Source organism: Falco naumanni, chromosome 3 (genome assembly GCF_017639655.2).
Source record: "Falco naumanni isolate bFalNau1 chromosome 3, bFalNau1.pat, whole genome shotgun sequence".
Classification (NCBI taxonomy): Eukaryota; Metazoa; Chordata; class Aves; order Falconiformes; family Falconidae; genus Falco; species Falco naumanni.
In genome coordinates this window covers 5,535,842-5,552,462 of record NC_054056.1, presented here as the reverse complement: position 1 = coordinate 5,552,462, position 16,621 = coordinate 5,535,842, and the positions used below count along the sequence as shown (strand labels likewise).

At 61.7% G+C, this 16,621-nt stretch overlaps 1 protein-coding gene across 1 annotated transcript; it reads right to left on the bottom strand.

The window, feature by feature from the left end:
- Positions 1–236: 236 nt before the first annotated feature.
- On the bottom strand, positions 237–10,291 carry MFSD2A (major facilitator superfamily domain containing 2A). Its single transcript, XM_040587771.1, has 14 exons — positions 10,182–10,291; positions 9,979–10,101; positions 9,268–9,392; positions 5,741–5,864; positions 5,501–5,579; positions 4,764–4,936; positions 4,570–4,660; positions 3,825–3,946; positions 3,428–3,511; positions 2,430–2,513; positions 1,980–2,092; positions 1,635–1,778; positions 1,269–1,445; positions 237–896 (listed from the first exon to the last, which is right to left on the bottom strand). The coding sequence occupies exons 1-14, from the start codon at positions 10,257–10,259 to the stop codon at positions 839–841; spliced, it is 1,575 nt and encodes a 524-aa protein (XP_040443705.1). The 5' UTR covers positions 10,260–10,291; the 3' UTR covers positions 237–838.
- Between the last annotated feature and the right edge of the window lie 6,330 nt (positions 10,292–16,621).

The window sequence follows — 16,621 nt, the reverse complement described above, 5'->3', positions numbered from 1 at the left end:
TAATAGAGCCTTTGTTGGGTCGCTGCGGCACAGGCACCGAGCAAGGAGCCACATGGGGGTAAGGGGCTGCCAGACACAACCGCCTGCCTGGATTATGGCATTCCTGCGCCTTCGGCTCAGGGGCAGTCAATCCTACACCCCATGGCATGTAAAGGGACCCTGTGCTTGCTGACATCCACAAAAAAAACCCCAAACAACAATCCAGTCAAACAAAAAAATTCTCCGTACCCACACCGTTGACTTCCCCCACTTTTATGTAAATTAATATTAAACAGGTCCTCGAGTTTTGTTTTTGTACAGATATATACAAATAGGAAACAGTTTCATATTTACATCATTAAGTTAATTAGGCTCTATAAAAAACCCCAACAGTTTTCCAAATTAGTGTCATATGTACAGACAGCAGAGGTGAGCTCACGTCCTTGGCGCGGTCACATTGACAGTGTAATGTACACTAACCATTACCCCAGTCCCACAGGTGATCAGCCCCACGCAGGCCAGGCACAGACAGGCAGCGGGCATGAGTGTTACGAGCAAAAGGATCCCGCTCCAGGCTTTTCTGCTCTCCAGGACCCGGCAGGGAATAGTGCTTGCTTCTCATGAGGCACACAAGTACCACAGGGTCAATTTGTGTAATGTACACTACCAACGCTCTGTGGATCCCGTGGAAGGCACAAGACCAGCACAGATCTCGTGTTCGAGTTGGTGGATGCTCTGCACGGCTTCTCCTGGGCACCCCTCGATGGCACACACCTATAGCGGCACAAGGCTGGTCCAGCCCCGAAGGGGCCAAGTCCTTCGGAGAACCCCAGCATCAGCAGACGGGCCCAGCCCCGAGTCACACGATGCTGGCCAGTTCTGTGTTGTCCGACTCCGAGCTGCTGTTGCTCTCCTCCCTGGGGACAAAGGGGTGGGGGAGGAGGCATGGAGCAAGCCATGGAGCAAGACCCGCCTCTGAGCAGACCTCTGCCTCGGAGGCTCCGAAGAGCTCGAGCTCGAGTGGGACATCACCACCTTGTGCAGTCCCCAGACGAGTTTTCTTTAGCAACTGGGGCGGGTTCTCGTTCATCTCAAACACTTCATGCCATCTCTTTGGAAGCTGGGATTGGCAAAACAAGCCAGCCCTTCCCTCACCCCACCACCCACGGGTCCTGGAGGATTCCTGGACAAGTCACAGTGTGTCCCAACCCGTCTGGGCCTGATCCTGCTCCCACACACCCTGCTGGCATGCCATGGTTGCAATCTCCATAGCACAAGCTGACACTCACCGTAAGTCCTGTAGCGCTTTCTTGTTTTTCCTCCGCTTCTCCTCGTCGATGGGGTACAGCTTGAACAGGAGCAAGCCCAGCAGGATCAGCCCCACAGGCACGGCTGACACGAGCATCTTCAAGGTGAAGTTCACCTCACTGGGCTGGGAGCAGCCCCGGGTCTGGTACCCTGCAAAGCTATGGATAGAAAGGTACCTTCAGGCAAAGGAAGGCGAGTTTGTAGGTGAACCTGTCCCTGCAGGGAGTGCAGAGCCACAACTGGATTTAAACCGCTCTCCCCCCAGAACCCTCCCAGCCCTTGGGAAGCAGAGCTGCAAGACCTGCCTCCCTCTCTCTCTGCCCCTCAGCTCCCGTGTAAGAACTCACTCTAAGCTAAGTGTGGAGATGCCCAGGGAGACCCCAGAGGTAAACTTGGTGAAAAAGACATAGAAGGAGAAGAAGATGGCTTCATGGCCGTGGGAGTCAGGGTGCTGCAGCTTGAAGTCGTCTATGACATCTGGGAGCATGGACCTGTGTGGAGAACATGATGGTGAACACTAGGACCGAGCCAACAAAGCATCTCCTCTCTCTGCTGAGAGGATTTCCCTTCAAGAGCCCCATCTTGGGCTGAAAACATCACAGAAAGCCCTCCCAAGGATTTCTAGCCCCAGAAGCACCTTGCCCAGCTCTCAGGGTGCAGTGCCAAGAGCACCAGGACAACCTTGCACTCACCAGGGTAGGAGGAAGGCGGCTGCGACGCTGATCCCAGCTGCAACAGCCACAACGTAGGTGACAATAAGGTTACTGTCCAGGACAGCCACCATGATGAGGAAGGGGATGGCAGACTGTATAGGGGACAGAAGCCACGTTGGTGTCAGCAGTGCCTGACCCTGACCCCCTGGCTGTTCCCCTTCCCTCCCATGCACGCCAGCCCTCCGACCGCAGGGATGGCCACGTAAGCAGTGGTGCAGCCTTCCTCCCAGAGCCCCGCAGCAGCCATTTCTGCTGGCCTTGGCCACATCCGTGACAGCACAAATAGCAGGACGAGGGACAGCCACCAAACTGTCATTAGCAGCAACCTCTGCCCAGCTCTGGGCCCTCCTGGGGGGACACAGCTCTGCTCACCCCATGTGGGAAACACCGTCCTCACATGCACCTCTGCGCTCAAGGAGACCCACTCACCGAGATGCCCACGTAGACAGCTTTCTTCTTCCCAAAACGGGTAAGGAACCACTGCCAGAAGGGAATGGTCAAGGTGGCAGAGAGCTATGGGAAGAGAAGGGGTCACGGTGTCACTTGCTGGCCAGGCTCTTTTCTGGGTTCTGGGGGAAAAGCTCTTCCCAGCAACCAGCAGCTGCTGGGCAGAGCCTCCCCCATCACATTTCCAGCACCTCTGATTGCCACATGCTCCAGAGGCTGGCACACAGCCACACTGCCTGCTCCTGCTCTTGCCCCATCCCTCACCTGCCTCCGCTCCTGGGAAGGAGAGCTCACAATTGGAGCGGCTGCATGGGGCCACCTCCTCCCCCAGCGCGGAGCACCTTGGCACCCGGCACCACGGCCCTCGGGGCAGCCGGCAGGGGCCAGCCCACCACCCCATACAGCGGGAGGACCCGAATCCATCCTTGGTGCTGGGAAGGGACCTAACCTTGCCATTGCTGCCTGCGCACAGCGTGGCCAAGAGCCAGGCTCTGTGAGGACCCTGGTGCCTTGCACCTCCCCACTCCATGGGGCAGGGAGGGTGGGAAGGGCTGTCAGGGGTGAGGTAAGCTAGAAAGGGCTCGCAAGGAGTTGTTTTGCTCCGTCGTCCTGGCAGTAAACACTGAGATCCCTTTCTCGAGGTGGGGAGGGGAGGGAAGGGAGATAAGTGGCAGGATTTGGACAAAAAGTCCCCATGGCTCCTGGTCTCCCCCGTCTCTGGCTGCCTTCAAAGACCTTCAAAGAACAAAGACCTCGCTGTTCCCACTGACCCGCCCAGCCTTCACAGGACATTTGGCAGCTCCTTCTCCTTCCCCTCCTCCCAGGGGACCTTCAGTCACTGTCCCCACGGCAGCTCATCACAGCCTCCCTCCCCTCATCCAGAGCACCCATCCCATGCCAGCTCCTGGGCAGGACCCATGGGATCCCACATCCCACCACAGTCCCAGCCCTGAGGGACTCCAGGACAGGGCCATACGCACCATGATGGCCAGGAGGATGTTCTGGAACTCGTTGCGGAAGCCCAGAGTGTAGGTGCAGAAGAGGGCAAAGTTACCTTCCAGCAGCTGCGGAGGAGATGGGCAGGGGTTAGGGGAGGACGGGCACCCCAGCCACCCCGGAGGGATGCGCTCCTCCTCGCAAGGCTGCGCCCAGAGCACAAGCAGGGGAAGAAAGCGGCCATTCATGGACCCATCCAAGGCCATGAGACCACATCCTTCCTCTCTGCCCAGGGCAACTCCGGCTCATTGAGCTGCTGCCTCACGTGCTCCCAGCCCGCCGGGATCCTGTTGGGGCCCTGCGCTGTTCATCCCCCAGCCATCTCCAAGCTGCGCTGCTGCCGTTCCCTCTCCCCAGTCCTTCCAGCCCGGCTGTGCTTACCATGAAGGCCAGCGAGGTGAAGAGGAAGCCGGCGATGAGCTTGATGTAGGCACCATGGTTCATCACCAGCTTCAGTCCCTGGAAGAAGGAGACAGGCTTGTCCGACTGGAGCTCGGAGGACTCTGGGGAGCAGAGCAAATCAGCCCATCGTTAGACTCGCTGTAACAGCACTCTCAGGGGCAAGGGGTGCAGTGCTTCACGCTCGCTGCTGAGTGCCCTACGGGAGTCCTTGCCCACCTACAGTATCCCACCTCAAGGGAGTTGGAAAATGCCCACAGAGACCTCCCTTTCCTCACGCAGGGGTCCCTCAGCCCCACGGAGAGGGGAGAATGGCCCGGCTGGTTTGCCCAGGATAAGCAGAGCTGGTCACAAAGCAGAGGGAGGGAAGGCCAGAAGCTACTGGACTTTGGATATCACCTCACCTCAGGATGCCCTTGTTGGCACTAACAACCTTGGCCAGCCAAAACTGCAAGATAACATTTATCTCTGACAGTGCAGAGCAGAGAGCTAAGTCCTCATAGCTGCACTGTAACGTACCCCAGAGATGCTCCGGTCCCCTGCCCAAAGCACTGCCCTTCTGCAGCACCTTCCCCAGGCCCCCAGACCCCCCTCTACCTACCCCCCTCCTCTGGGGCTTGACCCAGCAATGAGGTGCCGAGAGCTCAGCCAGGCTCCTGAGGAGCCCCTGGCAGGAGCCACAGCATTTTCACAAGCCACGAGTATCCCAGCACGTTTCAAGCCTCACCTCTCTTCTCCCGCACGCCCACAGACAGGATCACGGCGCAGAGGATGTAGAGTCCCCCAATGACCCCCGCAGCAATCATGTAGGCATTTCTCTGTGCAAGAGAGGAGGGAGTGGTGAGGAAGGGGGCTTTTCCCAGGAGTCAGGCCAGTTAAAGTCAAGGAGAGGGGGCTACCAGCAGGTCTCCCCCAGCTTACTGTGTCCGTGAGTGACCCGGTGTCATGGGTCATGTTTAGTTCCTCCATGGCCACCGAGGAGTTGGTCTTGCCAATGAAGAGCGGGCTCTCGATGCAGGGAGTATCCACCTTGCCCACGATCTGGCCCTGGATGGCAGTGCCTAGCACAGTGCCCAGCACTTCCACAGTCATACCTGGAGGGAGAAGACAGTGGGACTCAGCGCGGCCCTTGGGTACCCAGGGTATGGGTGCAAACCCCTTCACAGCGGAGCCTCCCCAGCTGCAACTCGTTGCCCTTCATCAGGAGAGATGAGCCAGCTCAGCTCACTTACAGCTCCCTCCACCAAGTGATAAGGAGAAGGGGAGTGTCTGCTGGGGAAACTGAGGCAGGGAAAGAGGCCAACACTTGGTCATGCTGCTCCCGCTACTGTATGACAGAGCGGGAAGAAAGACTCAGGAGCTCAGATCCCCCACCATCTGCTCCAGGCACTTGGCCCATAACAGGGACCACCTCCCCATCAGCCCTAGACAAGGATGTCTGCTGGAGGAGCCAGGGAAGAGGAATGGAAAGAGCTGAACCAGCAATTCAAGCCCTGAACAATGTTCATCACACACCACACCTTGGGGCAGGGTGCGATCAAATGAGCCCTTCCAGCAGGGCATCTGGAGGAGGATCGTGCCCCAGCAAGAGCTGCAGTGGAGGAGCCAAGCATGGCTGCCCCCCAGCCATAGCAAGGAAGGGAAGGAAATATTCTTACGGTAGGCAGTGGCTGAGTCCCGCTCGCTCTGCTCCCTGCTGATGAACATGGTCAGCGCTGAGTAGGGCACATGAAAGCACTGCAACAGCACAAGGAGTATTAGCTCAGGGATGGTGCAACAGCCTGTGGGACCTGGGGCAGCAGGAAACCTGCCCCTCTGTAGCTCAGCAAGGTGAAGGCAGGGATTCATACTCTCCATCCCTCCCCCGCCGGCCCTGGTGCATGCAGAGCCCAACTCACCGTCACAAGGGTCTGGAAGACGCAGTAGAAGACAAGATACCACATCACTTGGCCTCTGGAGATGTCCGGCACAAACCAGATGAGAAAGTAGGAGATGACAGCAAACGGGGTGGAGAAGATGATCCTTTGGGAGGACACAGCATTAGCCTCACAGGCATGTACTGCCTGGATAACCCCAACAGCTCAGCTCTCCCCACTGCCACGTGTTCAGTGGGGTTCAGGCACCTGATTTTGGGAGCTCCTCAGCTGCCCTGGGGGTGGCCCACCCTGCTCCAACACTTGGACACGAGGTGATGGCCACAGATTGAGTGATTCAGACCAGGCTGAAGGCAGCAGCTCTGGTCTCACAGTGTGGGAAGCGGAAAGGCTGGCTCAGACTTCCAGGGAAGAGTTTTATTTGCAAAAATAGACATCCCTGCTTCGATGGAAGCAATTGATCTGCTCCTGCCTTTGGCTTCCAGCCCAGGTCCTGACCTCTGTCCCAAGTGGTACTGCTGTCGGGTTGTAATCACCATCCTCATCCCAGCAAGGGCTGGGGAGCAGCCAGGCAGCACAGCCCTCCTCCCCAGCAGCCAAACGCCTCTCACCAGCTTGGCTTTGCTGCCAGCCCCCCTGAGCCCTGCTCCTGGGGTCACGACCATTCTGCTGGCAGGGATGAGGCACACCACCAGCCAGCAGCAGGCTGGCTCATCCTTCCACCCCTGCCCAGCTTCTCGGAGCTGCAGGCACAGGGACATTGGATGCAAAGCACAACAGAGGATCGGAGGGGATTGCTGTCCCAGCAGGACCAGCCAGCAAGCATGATCACAGCGGGAAGCCACCCAGGGCATCTCTCTGCTTCGTCCAGCACATCTTATAACCCTTGTCCTCCTGCATCCAGGCAGGGAACAGCTCCACCCTGCACCAGCAGCCCACCACAAGCACCCAGGTCCCCTTGTCACTCAGGAGGGCATGGGAGGAATTTGGGAGGGAAGTGAGCCAGGTGTTGAGGCTGCATCCACATCTGCTTAGAAGACTGATCTTGCAAGCACCCTGTGCTCCACAAACCACTGGATGGAGGCTGCATCCTGGAGTAAAGCCAGCAGAACCGGACACGGGACAGAGCCACGCTCGGTCAGGGCTGGCCCTCTGCCACTCCACTGCCAGGGTACAGCAAGATCTTTCCATCTGGGCTGACGTACAGGCGCAAAGTTTAAATTTAAAATTGGGTGTTGGGGGGGGGGGAGGGAAGTGAGAAACCAAATCTCCATGGATGGAGTCGGCGGAGGCATTGCACAGGACACAACACATACACATTTTTCCGAGCGCACGTCACCCCAGCAGAGGGGGAAGGGGCGAGCCAGCTCCAGCCACTCCTCTCCTGCGCATTTCTTGTTGCACGCATACGTGGAGAAGGGAAATTTTGAATGAATCACCACAGCCGCGAGGCGGGAAGCGCGTCACGCTCGCCACGGGTGCCAGTGCCTGCACGCCGAGTGTGCCAATTCCCTGGGGGCCAATCCCAGCACCAGGACGAGGGTGCTGAGCCCTAGCCAGGGCCGACCAGCAGCAGCAGCCGCCAAGTGACTGAGAGTTACCCCTGACCGAGGCCGAGATGATTAAGACGCTCGGAGGAGGCTGCCGGCGTGACGCGCTCGTCCGCTCATTGGCCACAGCAGGATGGTGTGTTTCTTTGTGCCACGGCTTGCACACCCCCTTCCCAGCCCCGCACACCCCCTTCCCAGCCCCACACACCCCCTTCCCAGCCCTGCAGTTAATCAGTTGCAAACGGCTGCTGCCCCAGAGAAGGAAGGTCAAAGCCAGGGCTCTTCAGTTACCGACACATCAAGGAAAAGTTTCATCACCGAGAAGTCTGGGGTGACCAAGGAAATGGGGACTTGCTCTGGGCTGGGGACAGAGCGGGGTCCCTGAGGCTGGGGGAGAAGAGGAGACAGCCAGTGGATTTGCTGCTGGGACAAAAATGTGCCCAAAAGTGTTTCAAAAGAAAGAACTGAAAGAGAAAGAGGTGATGGCCCTTGGGGAAGGGCCTCTCTCCCTTCTTCTGAGGACCTGGAGCAGCCCTGAGCTTTCAGCTAGAGCTGCTGGCAGCCGGCTGGGGCTCAGCCCCGCAGATCCGAGCCTGGCAGAAACTGTGAGCAATAAGCCCTGGCACAGAGAGGGTTGTACAGGGTCACCTCATGGGTGCTGAGGGCTCAGGTCAGACAGCAGCCTCCGAGACCACCACGCAGCACCTGCAGCTCCTGGCTTTGTACAGGGGGAAACTGAGGCAGCAGCAAGAAGCTCTGCAGCCCCACACAGCCAGCCCCACTGTGGCTGACAAACCCTGAGTTCAGGAGGTTTAAACTTAGCCCAGTTGGACTCAGCAGGTTGCCCTCGAGCCGTGTACAACCGCAGCAAGCTCCTTGCGGCCGGCTGCCCCGGCACTGCTGAGGGGCCCAGTGCAAGTCGAAAGCTCTGGCTAATTTTAACGAAGCAGAAGCCGTTTGGAGGAATGCAGCCACTCCATCCCCACCCCCTGCCTCGAGATTACAGCGAGCAGAGCCGCAGCAACCACCCCAGCGCACATGGCTATCCCGCGCAGCCCTGCTCTAATCTCTGGACCCCAGACCCTGCCACACGTGCGGCTCCAGAGAAGCTATTTCAGGCCATGTGCGGAGCCTGGCTTTAACAACAGCCGACTGCCACTGCCCAGAGCTATTCCAGGAAAGTCCGGAAGCAGAGGGTATAATCTGCGGGGGAAAGGACTGCATCCCTCTAATTCCACTCCCCCCATGCCCACCCTCTTTGCTGCATTGTATTTCAGCGATCCTACAGGCACCCAGGACACGGATTATTTTAGCACAGGACATGCCTCCGTGTCCACACTTTAAGCATTAGCGCTCTGGAACGCGCCGTGTCCCATGCAGGGGCAGGTGTTTACAGATGTCCCACATCTGCCCTGGGTGCAGGCTCGAGACCTTCAGGGCTTTGCAGACCCCGTCCCACCTGCTCCAATTTTGGCACCCCTTTGCTCAGCACCCCGCTCCCAAGGACAGCAAAAGCACCCACGTGCAGACACCCATCTCCATGACAGCTGTTTTCCTGCTAAAAGAGCATCCTCCTCGTGACTGTCAGCCGGCACCACACATCGACCGCTCACACCCCTGTCCCTCCTCCCTATGGGTGCAATGCCATCTGCTCTACTGGCAACGTGGCCCTGTCACCAACCAGGATTCAGCAACCACCACAGGAACAAAGTCCAGCATGGGAGTGTGGCACCAGGACAGCTCTCAGGGAGCCTGGAGCTGCTGCAGGTACAGTGACACAGAGGCCAGCCAGGTCCACATCACACAGGGGTGGCTTGGGACCAAAGCAACAGGCACAAACTTGAAGCCTTGGGTTTTTTGGGACACTTGGAATCTCACCTGGGTGAGATAGGGCACGAGTATGTCCTGCCCTGTAAAGCTCATGCCAAGGGACACCCAAAGCTGACTGGAGGCACCGTGACACATCAGGCAAGGATGCAGGGTGCTACAGGCGGCTCTTACCAGGGCATCAGGCGGCCAAAGCGAGTCCACGATGTTTTGCTGATGAAGAAGCCCACCATGGGGTCTGTGATGGCATCCCAGGCTCGCCCCACAAACAGGATGATGGAGGCATAGAAGGGGTCCAGCTGCAGGAAGAAGATCTTGTGTCAGCACACACAAGCCCCCATGCCCCTGGCTGCCCTTCCTGAGCTCTTCAGGACCTTCCCAACAGCACCGCGACCCCACCGCCAGCTGGGAGCGGGGATGGATCCCTCGGCGCCTTGTCAGTGGGATTTGAGCACAGTCCCCACCAGCTCTGCCCCCCACCAGCTTTTTTCCACCCCAAACTCCCACCTCTCGGAGCAGAGCTCCCCAAAGCACAAGGGTGCCCCAGGAACACTTCTCCCCGTGGATTCCCTCCCTGCTCCCCACCAGCGTGGAATGCCGTGGGATCGCGGGACGGATCCCGCATCCCGCGGGACAGACGCCACCAGCCTGTTTTGTCCCCTGGGGAACCCGAGACACGTGGAGCGGGGGCCGGCCTGGTGAGAACCCACAGCCCCCGGACCGACACCCACGCAGGACCGCGACCCCCTGCGTGACCGATCCCCGCCGCCCGCCCCAAAGCGGGACGCACCGCTTCCAGCGGGGGCCGGGACACCGGGGCGCCCCACCGCCGGGCAAAGGGCCCCGGGGGCTCCGGCCCCCCCAGGCACCCGGCCCCGGCCGTACCTGCGCCACGTCCAGGAGGTAGATCTGGAGGAAGAAGCCGAGCGCGCAGCCCGTGATCTGGTACGGGGCCCCCCCGACGGCGTAGCACAGCTTGCTGCACACCGACAGCCGCTCCCGGCTCTCCTGCAAGCGGGTCGCCGTTAGCGCCACCGGGAAGCCCTCCCCGGCCCCGGCCCGCCCCCCACCCCCGGCCCGGAGCTCACCCTGCGGCGAGGCTGGCGGCAGGCGGGCGGCAGGAGCCCCCCCGGCCGGGCCCGCTCCGCGCCGCCGCCCCCGGCCATGCCGTGCGCGATGAATGGGCCGCGCCGCCGCCCGCGCGGGCCTTGTACCGGCAGCGCCCGCCCCGGGAGGGGCCCGCCCGCGCCCCGCGCCCCGCCCCCCCGCCGCCTCCGCCGGCCCGGCCCGGCCCTTGCTCCAGCCCCCGGCCCCGGCGCCGCCCCCCCGCCCGTCCGTCCTCCGCGTCTCTGTGCGCCAGCCCTCACCGCCTCACCCCTCCATTCCCCCACCCCTCATCCCCCCATTCCCCCAGCCCTCATCCCCGCCCCCCACCCCTCATCCCCCCATTCCCCCACCCCTCATCTCCGCCCCCCACCCCTCATCCCCCCATTCCCCCGCCCCTCATCCCCCCATTCCCCCAGCCCTCATCCCCCCATTCCCCCAGCCCTCATTCCCCCATTCCCCCAGCCCTCATCCCTCCACTCCCCCATCCCTCATCCCCCCATTCTGCCATCCCTCATCCCCTCACCCCCCCATTCCCCCATCCCTCATCCCTCCATTCCCCCATCCCTCATCCCTCCATTCCCCCATCCCTCATCCCCTCACCCCCCCATTCCCCCATCCCTCATCCCCCCATTCCCTCATCCCTCATCCCCTCACCCCCCCATTCCCCCATCCCTCATCACTCCACTCAGCCATCCGTCATCCCTCCATTTCCCCATCCCTCATCCTCATGCCTCATCCCCTCACTCCCACATTCCCCCATCCCTCATACATCATCCCTCCATCCCCTCATCCCTCCATTTCCCCATCCCTCATCCCCTCATCCCTCATCCCTCCACTTCCCCATCCCTCATCCCCTCACCCCTCCATTCCCCATCCCTCATCCTGTCATCCATCATCCCCCCATTCCATCCCTTCCCTCCATCCCAGCCCTTTACCGCTTCACCCCTTCGCTTTCTGCATCCCCCTGTCTCCCCGGGTGCCCCCACTGATGGCAGAGGCTGAGCGAACACTGTGCTGCCCTACAAGGGGACAGGGCTGGAAGATGTTCCCATGGGTTCCCAGTGGCATCAGCCAGTGAGGGCCAGGGACTGGAGACCCTCAGTGCCAGCCCCAGCATGGCCCCACTCTTAATCCCCCTCCACGTGGGCCCACTGAAGGGGCTGAGGTGCAGCAGGACACCCTGCCCCCATCCCCGTCCCAGTGCCCACGGCCCCCGTGTGCTGCACACCAGCTTCAGGGGGTGATGGTGACTCCCAGGTCCCAGCAACTCTCCCTGGGTCACCTACAGTGTCCCCCATGCTGGACGGCCACGTGGACATCAATCCCAGCACCTCTTGGCTGTACTCGGTGCTGTTTGCCCCCCGGCAGGCACACGTACACCTGTGCCGGTGCCATGTCACCACAGTGACAGCCACCCACTCCACCGGGCTCAGGCCACTGGGGTTCAAAGAGCGCCCTGAGATGTGCCATGAGATGGGGCTGCACGGGGGAGCTGAGCCAGCAGGGCCAGCGTGGCACCCAGTGCCAGCACCTGATTGCCACTTAGAGCTGGGCTTGGAGCTGCATTTACTGGGGACAGGGACAGGCAGGGAGGCTGGGCGGGGAGGATGGGCAGCTGGCACCGCGCAGGGACCTGGGGTGCAGCAGACCCTGAGGACGAGCGAGGCAGATGGCCCCTGGCACGGAGCGGTGGCACAGCAGCTCCGGGCACTCCCCAGTTTCGGGAGCTCCGTGCTGGTGTCACCATTGACTCAGTTTCCTGCGTTCCCCCGGCTCTGCCACGCACGCAGCCTGCGCCCGGCCGCACTGGGTGCTGAGGGGTGCCACCCACTGCGCACGGGGGTCTGTGCCAGGCTTCAGGCTCTCCAAGTTTGTTCAGTGACACAAAATACCTTGAAGCAAGAGGGGAGCGAGGTGTGGGCAATGCCACTCGCCCGGCCAGTTTGGCAGAGACCTGCCTCAGGCTCCTGGCCACGCCGGCCGTGCCATGCTGGCTCAGGTGCGACTGGCACTGGGCAGCCCTGGGACAGCCTGGTGTGAGCTAGAACCTTCCCAAGCCCCTCAGGAGGAAGGAGCCTCGTGTCAGGGGTGGGCTTGTGCCTGAGTCTGCCAGCACATGTGTAACGAATCGGACGGGCTCTGCTCTCCCTGAGCATCAGAGCTTGGGACAAGCATCACGACCTTGCGCTGCAGTGAGCAGCATCAGCGCTTTAAGGGGTCTCAGTGTTGGGGTCTGTGCCACCCCCTGTGCTGGGTGGTCGAGAGAAGCATGTGGCTGTGCAGCGTGGCTGCAGCCAGCTCCCTGCCGGTGCTGGGGGCCGGCGTGGAGCAGATGGCCTGGACTTGCTGGGGGTGACTGTGTCCCCATGCGGCATCAGTGCAGCCACTGAGGACATCCATGTGGGTTTGTGTCCCTGTCTGAGCCCACCCCAAAGCACAGATTTGGTACCCCAAAGCACTCTGCTTCCCCATCACACAGAACCAGGGATCCGCAGGGTCCCTGCTCTGTGCCTCTGTTTCCCTTTCCACAGAGAAGGCCTCTTGTGCAGGAGCTGAGGGGACTCCCATGGTGACACTTGTCCCTTCTGGAGGGACCAGGCTCCCTGGAGGCAGGGTAGTCTTGTCCTCAGCTCCCAGTAGTGCTTGGCCCCAGCACCATATCTCTGCTCCCTTTGTCCCAGGGGCTTCTCAGCTCCAGATGCTTTTTGGCATTCCTGACCTTGAGCAAAGCACTGAGAAACTGCCTCTGGGAAAGGCGGCTTTAGGGGAACAATGGGCAGCCCTTTGTGCCGGAGATTGTGCAGAAAGACTGCAGACAGGTGTAGCCCTGCCTACATATGGAGTAGGAGAAGTGGAAAGACCAGGATTTCCCTGGATTAGGAGGATTTTCTTCCCCAAATCTGGTATTGCACAATTTCCTGGGGGGGATTTTAGACCTTCCTCCCAAGCAGATGCTCTGGGGGATCCCCACAGCAATGAATGAACCACCGAGGGCTGATCCCGGCGGGGATGTCAGTGTTGTGGCTCCTGCCAGGCTTGGGGTCCCCAGGGACCCACAGGTGGTTGAGGCTGGGCCCCTCACACTGTCACCCTTCGCACCAGGACACCAAGTTCGATGTGATGGCCTTGCAGGCAAGACCAGAGCTCAAATATCCCTCTGACAGTGATGCTACAACATCCTGGCCTCCACGTGCCTGAGCTGGGGACACCATTTGGCTCTGAGGGTGACTCTTCAGGGGCTGGGACCCAAACACTGCCCTTGGGGACATGGTTCAGGCCCAGGGACAGGGATAGGGATGGGGGCTGCTCCAGGGAATGACGGCTTTGCCATCCCACCTGCCACCCACGTCTCCTCGCTGTTACGGATCTGGCGCAGTCTGGAGCAGGAGCTGAGCAAGCGTGAGCACACCCGAAACCAGACAGCCCTGCCAGGCTGGGCCGGCCAGGACTGGGATGGTGGGACTGGGAGCAAATGGCAGCGAGCTGGTCCTGGAGCTGTTGGGGGGGCCATGGGCTGCTGCCCAGACCGGGGCCAGCGCTGCCTGCACACCACAGAGCTTCACCGGGGCTCAGGGCACCTCCCGGCATCAGGCAGGGTGTGCTGGGGGCAAAATGGGCCCGGGGGGGGTGAGGATGTACTAGGGCTGGAGCTGACGGTGTGTTTTCCACCCCCTCCTCCGGACTTCGCTGCCTGCTAAATTCATAGCGGCTGGCTGCACCCCCAGGGAGCCGGGGCTGGTGTAAACCCGGGGCTGTGAGTGCTGACCCCTGCCCCATACAGCTGGGCAGTATTTCACGGGGCTCCCGTTACCCCACAGGGACTCGGGCCGGCGTTTTGCAAGGGCCCGGCCAGCCCCCATGGCCACTGCTTCACGGGGACAAAGGGGACACATTGCATGGCAGCACGTGGCAGCTGCCCTGTGCTGCCCACACCAGTCCTGGGTGGGACCCTGGGGAGCATGTCATGAGGCTGAGGGGGACCAGGTGGGGCCGGGGGGTGTTGGCACAGAGCCTCGGGACCCCCATGGGGATAGCAGGGTGGCTCAGAGGCTGCTGCTGCAGTGGGATGGGGACAGCCAGTGGCAGCCCCCAGCTCAGGGTGCCACCGGGACATCTGCCAGGCGCAGAGTGGCTGTCTACCGTGGGGAAGCACTTGGGGGCTGGAGCTTCAAAGTCCGTCCCTGCTGTCAGTGGGGATCCAAAGGGCACGGGGGGGGGACGGGACGATGACGGAGACACGGGGACACGACAACCCTGGGAACTGCCTTGCGTCATGTGCCAGAGCTGTGCCAGTCACCAGCTGGGCCACGGCAGGTCCCGTGGAGCTGTGCCAGCACTGGGGGCACGTGCTTGGTGCTGCCTGGGGAGCCGTGCCAGTACCCTGCAGCTGGGGGGCACAGAGAGGTGCTGGGCTGGCCCATGGGTGGCCCCCCCAGCCCTGTCACCGGCAGTGCCACAGCCCCTGGGGCACTAACTCACCCACCCAGCCTTGTTTGCGCAGCCGGCGTGGGTGCTGGCAGCAGAGAGGCTCTTGGGTCCTGTTTGCCCAGTGCCTGGAGAGAAATGGGATGAAAGGGCCGGGATGAAAGGGCTGCGCGGCCCCTCCAGCCCTCTCCAGGAGCTCTCTGCACCTTCAAAGCATCTGGAGCCCATTGAAGCCGGGACAAACTCCTGCCTCATCCTGGGAAAAGCCGGAGAGGTCCCTGAGGCCCTCAAGGAGGGGGCAGGAGACATGGCCGAGAGCTATGGGTTGTAGGAGCCTTTGTTCCCGCGCCCGGTGTTGTGTTGGTGCTGGAGCAGGTGGTCTGGGGCAGTGCCAGCTGTGTCCCCAGCCGTGACCCCCTGTCCCTGCAAGTGCTGGGGCAGGATGAGTCCCTGCAGCCTCTGCCCTTAATGCCAACAGGGCAATTTGTTTCCTAAAGAGAAAGAGAGGCTTCACCCATGCTTCCCAGGAAGGGTGAAGGGCTGGGAGCAGCCTGACTGGGGGCACTGCGGGGACATGCCCAGGGCTCCCAACCTGGCTGGGGACTGAGGCCAACACCGGAGCACAAAGGGGACATCAGCCCAGGCTGCTGGGGGATGCCCGGGTGCTGGGCTCCTGTCCCAGCCCCATGGGCTTCCAGGCGGGATTGGGGTGCTCACGACTGCTCTGGATGGGTCAGGAGGGCATGTAGGGTGCTGCAGCCGTGGTGGGGACCCCTCAGCACCCTCGTGGCTGGGAAAGCACAGCCCCGGGCCCAGCACCCTCCTGCTGTGCTGACTCAGACTCACGAAGCTGGCGAAGCTTTGCAAGCTCAGCTGCACCCCGGTGCCAGCAAGGAAAGCAGCGACGGAACAGCCCTGGGGACATGCTCGGGGACCCTGGGGACATGCTCGGGGATGCTGGGGACAGCCACCAGCCCAGCATCCGCTCCCAGCCCAGCCCCTCCGCCTCCCCCGTGCCGTCTGCCGCCGGGGCAAAGGGGAAAATGAGGCACGGAGCGGTGAGCAGCGCCGTCCCCGCTGCGAGCTCGCCTCCGGGCCCTGCTAAGCGGGGACGGGGTGCCCGCTGCGGAGGGTGCCCGCCCGCTCCCCCGCCCCACGGACCGGGGCTCCCTCACGGGCCCCGGAGCTGCCCGAGCCCCAGCAGGTGGCGCCCTGCGCCCGCCGGTGGCTGCGGCCGGAGCCCGGGGCCGGGGGGGGCCCGGGGGGAGACCGGGAGGGCTGTGCTGGACCGCGCCGGGCAGCGCTGGGATGTACTGGTTCGTGCTGGGCTGGGCTGGTCCATGCTGGGCTTCACTGGGCTGGACTGGCCCATGAAGCACCACACAGGACTGTGCAGAGCTGGGCTGCACTGGGCTGTGCTTTGCTGAGCTGTACTGGGCTGTGCTGGTCCATGAAGCACCTCACAGGACCGTGCGGAGCTGGGCTGCACTGGGCTGTACTGGGCCATGCTTTGCTGAGCAGTACTGGGCTGTGCTGGGCTGTACTGGGCTGTGCTGGGCTGTACTGGGCTGTATTGGGCTGTGCTGGTCCATGAAGCACCACACAGGACTGTGCAGAGCTGGGCTGCACTGGGCTGTGCTTTGCTGAGCTGTACTGGGCTGTGCTGGTCCATGAAGCACCTCACAGGACTGTGCAGAGCTAGGCTGCACTGGGCTGTACTGGGCCATGCTTTGCTGAGCTGTACTGGGCTGTACTGGGCTGTGCTGGGCTATGCTTTGCTGGTCCATACGGGGCTGTACTGGTCCATGAAACCCCATATACAGTAGTCCAGGGCTGGGCTGCACTGGGCTGTACTGGTCTATGCTGCTTGCTGTACTGGGGCAGTTGGCTCCCTGCAGGGCTGGTGCTGCAGCTGGGGGACCCAGTGCCCAGCACCCCCGGCTCCCAGCGCCTCCAGCCAGGGCAGATCCTGTGGCCCGAAATGCACTGAGGGGCG